The sequence below is a fragment of the Salvia miltiorrhiza genome, chromosome 2, assembly GCF_028751815.1.
Source record: "Salvia miltiorrhiza cultivar Shanhuang (shh) chromosome 2, IMPLAD_Smil_shh, whole genome shotgun sequence".
NCBI classification, from domain to species: domain Eukaryota; kingdom Viridiplantae; phylum Streptophyta; class Magnoliopsida; order Lamiales; family Lamiaceae; genus Salvia; species Salvia miltiorrhiza.
The window spans coordinates 65,818,783-65,824,782 of NC_080388.1; the positions used below are offsets into that span (position 1 = coordinate 65,818,783).

The following is a 6,000-nucleotide window of genomic DNA, read 5'->3' on the forward strand; positions in this document are numbered from 1 at the left end:
TTCATGCCGGTAAATACCCTCGAAATCGAAGATTAGCCACGAAAACCCATAGATCCGCAGTAAAAAACCCCAATATGCCAAGAACAGAACATAATTTCCCCACTCCATCATCGGAATCGAAGATCAACCACGAAAATCACGAAAAACACCCACAAACCCCCTCCCTTAAACGAAAAAACGTCTATAAACCCCCGGCACAGAGCCAACATAGCAAGAACAAAGCATCAACTCCAATCCAACGATATAGAACAAAGATTTATCATTCAGGCAAAGGAAGTAACGGTAATTATCGAACCCCAGTAAAGAAGACCCACGGATTTAACAGCATGAACCCAAACACAGCAGAAGTAAAGTACTAATCGACGTATTATCGATGCAGACCCATGGATTAACAGTAATAGCCACACGCTTGACTGAAAATAGTACAACATTCGGTAAATCTCTAGTATAATTCTAAGATTATCGGAGGAAACACGTAAATCGCCCACAATTATCACATTGACACGTAAAACACCCATGCACAAGTGGCATATACTCAAGATATCGAAGATCCATAAGAAAACGACGAACATAATTGGAACAGAGCACCAAATTATAATTTCTTCATGCAAAACACTGGATCGGTGAAGAAAACGTCAATTCTACGAGAGAACCCCTTATTTACGGACAACTAGTCCGGATCAACGGTAAATAAACGTAAATTTCCCCCGATTCATGTTTCATACCCGTCGCCACCTTTCCTCATGCACTCAAAACATAAATCAGCGCAGATTAAAGAAAATTAATGACATATTGACCCGGAAAACACAATTTAAACAATCAAAAACAACTAGTTGTCCCGATTATCGGACCCATCGGTGCCGACGCCCACAAATCCGATTGGATTTACAGATCTGCGTACGCCGGCGACCGTAACCTCACGTCTTAATTCAGTAGCTTTCCCACAGACGGCGCCAGTTGGTGTTTACGGAACCAACACCTAAACTATAATATGAAAAGTAAAAGCTATACCTAGAGATGATCGGAAAGAGTGAAGTAAAGCAATCGGAAAACTGGAGCCCAAGAGAAAAACTGACTGTTGTATTTGAAAATATGAGATAGCGTAAGCAATAATACACGAGCTCGGACCCTATTTATAGTATTTACAAGCGGAGGGGTAAAATAGTAAAAACATCTTCGGTGCATGCGTCCTGCGTGGTGGAAGGGTACGTTGGTAATTTCGATACTACGCGGGAGACCTTCCCGCGCGTTTATTGGCTCCTCTGATGGAAATGTCTTCTCTGGCGAAGGCGTCTTCTCTGGTAAACACGTCTTCTCTGGCAAGGGCGTCTCCTCTGGCGGTAGTGACTTCTCTGATGGAGTTGACTTTTCTGATGACGATGACCTCCCTGACGATGGTGACCTTTCCGGCGCGGATGATTTCTCTGGAGGAGAGGGCTCCTCTGTCAAGAATGACTTCTCTGGTGCGGATGACTCCTCTGGCTAGAGTCATTCCTCTGATGGATGAAATCCTTCTGGTATAAATGGTTCTCCTGACCCATACGGCTCCTCTGATGAGGGTGATTCCTCTGATTTGTACTCTCTCCCTACTCTGCATATATTGCTCCTCACCAGAGATGTTGTGTATTCATTGGTGTATAAGTTTATTAAACTGATACTTGTTTTACCTGTGACAACTACAATTGTGGAAATAGTTTTTTCTGCTATTTAAATTGTCAAAGTCAGCTTCGAAATCGAATGGGTGATCGTTTGATGAATGATTGTTTAATTAGTTACTTATACTGAGAAAGAAATTTTTGAGACAGCTGATAATGATTTGATGTTACGTCGCTTTCAGAATATGAGTGATCATAGAGAATTATTTTTATCAAAGTTATTTTAAATTTTCTTATCATGTTCTGCCCCCCTTGTCTTTAGGGGCCTGGCTCCGCCCCTGTTTATATGTATTTATTTTTGTGTTTTTTAAGGGAAAATAAGTAGATAGCATATTTTGTGTTTTACATGTTTTTTTAATTATATCAGTTTAGAATGTAACAAAGGTGAATGAAAATATATTGGTTCATAATATAACTCTTTTTCTAAATATTTTTTTGTATTAATTTTAATATAACTTTGTAGATTATTATTAAAATGTGATTTTATTAAAAAGAAGAAAAGAGAAAAAAGAAACCTAAAAACCCTTGAAATATATATTAAATATATATAATTTCAAATATTAGTTATGTATATATATTAAATATATATATATATATAATAGTTATATATATATATTAAATATATAATTTCAAATATTAGTTATGTTTTTGTATCAAATATAACGTATAATAATAATAATAATAATAATAATAATAATAATAATAATAATAATAATAATAATTATTATTATTATTATTATTATTATTATTGTTATTATTATTATTTTTATTATTATTATTATTATCATAATTATCAAATATTTTTTAATTATTTAATAACTATAATTATCATTAAACTTTATATAAAGTTAAAAATTTAATGTTTTCAAATTTGAGTTTTTTGATTAATTCGTGTTCGTTATATTATTTTATTTTTAAACAAAATTAGTATTTTTCCATATTTTGACTCTCTTTAATATTTATATTTATTTATTTATTTTAATATTTCGTTTAATTTATATATTTTCCGTGCATCGCACGGACGGGCATACTAGTGTGCTTAGAATGTCAATTTTTTTCTTTTCTAATATGTATATTGTCCCGCAAAAGAAAATCACCGCAGCAGCACAAATAAGTAAATTATTGATTTTACATTTAATAATAAATGCTACATATTATAAAATCCATCAAATATAGCACTTAATAAAATAGTAATTATTGTTGACATTTTCTTTCAATATGGAGTAATAATTTTATCCTTTTAATTGAATTTATTTACAAAATCATCATTTAATTGATTTCACCTTAAAACTATGATACCCGTGCATCAGATAAGATGAATGCAAATTATATCATAAAAGTATGTTTGTTTTAAACACGTGTGTTTAAATTTCGATTTAATTCCTTACAATTGAATAATTAATTTGAGAGGCATCAACTTTTTTCCTATTAATTGATTGCATGACTCTAGTACACAAGCTTATAAAGCTAAAAATCTTCAACAAATCACTCAATCAAATGCTAGATAGATTATACAATAAGCCATAATAATTGAACCCTATTATATCTAAGACAGTCACAGCATCATAATTTGAGCTCAAGCTGTTCATCTCCCTTTGAAGAAGAGCCTGGATGTTCTTGAACTTGATGATAAGGCCCCCTAACCACAGATCTGCAACAAATAAAATGTTACATTTCGTGTTCTATTGTATATAAACATTTAACGTGAAATATTCCAAATCTACTTAGTTTTAGGCTAAGGTTTAGTATCAAGCGATTAATTCACATTCTCTATCTAATCAAGTTATACTTGCAAATGATTTTTAAAGGTAGTGTTCAATTTTAAAACCGAAAAATACATTTTGAGAGTTTGAGACACTCAATAATAATAAAAAAAAGACAGAATACAAACATACCGATCTTTCCTCTTCTCAAGAAACCGATGGAGTGACGATCTTCTTGCAATTGGCAGATCTACAACACACCAAAAACATCCATCAACAATCTCATAAAAGAAGAAAAAGAAAAATTCCAACAAATTCAATTTACCTGAACCATTAGCGTCAGTAGTAGTAGTAGTAGTAGTGCTGCTCTTTTTCTCCTTAGAGGCGTTGGATGAAATGGCGGCAGCCTTGTGGGAGCCGGTACCGGCCTGATGAGGCCGTGGAGGCAGCCCATCTCGCGAGCTAGAGATGGGCCCACCAGCAGCGTCCATGTTGCTCGAGAGAATGCTGCAGGAGCTCTCCTTCTTGGCAAATGCCACGAGCTCTTCAACCTTGTTAGATGGATAATCATCAAACACCAACACTCTGCCTGAGTAGAATATTGTCAACTGGGATGGCTTTGCTGGATCCTCTTTGCAGCTGGAACGAATTAATCAATCAATCAATTTTAATTCTACCAAATTTCTTCCAAATTTCACTCTCAAAACTCGAGAAAAATTAATGTATTTTTGCTATGCAATAACATGTCTATCTTGTTCTTTGATAAATGATAATGAATTAATTAATGTGTACTTGTGGTGATTGAGATTCATCAACTCAGGAAGGGATTAGACTATAAACCCCATTTTCAAATATAAAATAAGAATTAACCAGTACAAAATGTCTGAATTCTATATTAAACATGTCCATAATCGCAATGTAAACCTCTAAATTTCAAAAATTAAAATTTTCGCTCCCTAAATTTGAACCTTGATACTTACATTCATCCAATAAAAGTGATGAATCATCCATAGATCTTGATGATCAGAGAGCTATTTCTTATATTTTATTTTAACTCGTCCTCGTCAACTCTCACTGATTCACTATCTGACATTTTAAATTATTATGTGTAACCTTGCCGTATAATTGATAAAAAAAATGCTCGAATTTAAATTTAACAAAATCCAAAAGATGTGGTTTATGTGAAGATTTTGTTTTAGTAAAAGGTCCAAAAAGTTTAAAACCAAACACAACAATACAAGAATTATGTAAGATAATCGGCCTTATTCAGCACTAACAAAAAACGAAATAGTAGATCCAAATCGAGAGAGTCAAGTGCAAGAGAAAAGAACCTCGTAGGCGCATCAACGGACGATTTCGGAGCCACGAATGGCTGTTGTTTAATTGAAGATTGAGTTAATACAGGCTTCACTGCAATCAAACAGAAAGGGGGAAAAAAGGTCAAATTCAATAATTATTCACCTTTTTATGAGATTAATTTTAAGAGCCACAAAAGTCCTGCAGATCTATCCAGGAAAAACTAAGCAATTAATGAACCAAGAAAAATCATGGTATTTTTTAACTTCACAATATATTAAAAAGGAAACTAAAATTGCCTTAGGAATTTTCACAAATATATGCAACTATGCAAGCTCAAACTCAAGAACACACACGCACACACCACAAAAACAAAAACTTTTATTACCTATGTGTTCAAGGCTCTCTGCTTTTCCACCAATTTCGATATTCAAATCTCTGAGACTCCCTTTTTCCTTAATATAACGACTTAAGAGATTACATGTCTGCACAAAATTTGATCTCCCAGGCTGCCTCCTGCCATCAAAAACCATTCTTGAACTAGACATGTCTAGAGAGAGAGGGGGTCTGCAATCTCAAATAATTTTGAGCACCCTTTTCTTCAAAATAAAGCTGAAAGAAGAAGATACAGAAATTTTTTCACAGAAATGAAAGAAAAGGGTTAGGAGAGGTGAACAATTGATCAAAGCTTATCAAATGTTTATTGTCCATAAAAGACTGTTTTTTTTTAATGACTACAATAATAAGCACGTGAAAATTGCCAAGGAAATCTAAAGTAAGAGAGAGATAGAAAGAGAGGACATATCTTCTCCACTAGTCTAGTATCGTGCAGTTAATCTACCCATTTGCACAGACTCACCAAATCTGCGCATAAATTCAAGGGAAGAATATGTGGGGTCTACGCCAAATAAAAAAAGATTTGATGGAAAACGAGTTTCAATATTTATATTCTACTCGATAAAGAAGTGTTTTTTTTTTTTTTTTGAGAGGGAGAAAGAAGATTTATTTATTGAAGAGGGCTGTTGATTTCCACAATGAGCTGTCGCCATTGGATGGAATTGAACGGCAAATGTGACGCTATGGTGGAAATGGAATACACGAGCGAGCTTTTTGACTCAAGTCGCCAAATTCGAATCCTATTTTTGTTGCCTTTTTTTTTTAATGATGGTTTTGGGTACACCGAGTGTACCGTACAATCAGATTACACATTCACTTAAATTTTGATCCGTACTTTGATTTCAACTCATATTCTAATCTAATTCATATAAATAATATTATTTTAAGTACGAATCAATTCGATTGTACGATACACCAAAACGTATTCAAAATTTTATATTTTTTATTTT

General features: G+C 33.5%; 1 protein-coding gene across 2 annotated transcripts; it reads right to left on the minus strand.

Annotated features, from left to right (window-relative positions):
- Positions 1-3,057: 3,057 nt before the first annotated feature.
- On the minus strand, positions 3,058-5,703 carry LOC131013102 (protein TIFY 10a-like). 2 transcript variants are annotated; one of them, XM_057941114.1, is made up of 5 exons: positions 5,043-5,703; positions 4,690-4,768; positions 3,684-3,997; positions 3,551-3,608; positions 3,058-3,306 (listed from the first exon to the last, which is right to left on the minus strand). In XM_057941114.1, exons 1-5 carry the CDS (start codon positions 5,200-5,202, stop codon positions 3,219-3,221), a joined length of 699 nt encoding a protein of 232 aa, XP_057797097.1. In that variant the 5' UTR covers positions 5,203-5,703; the 3' UTR covers positions 3,058-3,218. The 2 variants fall into 2 exon arrangements, with proteins under 2 accessions (XP_057797097.1, XP_057797096.1); XM_057941113.1 differs by having other exon boundaries at positions 3,058-3,997; positions 5,043-5,554.
- Between the last annotated feature and the right edge of the window lie 297 nt (positions 5,704-6,000).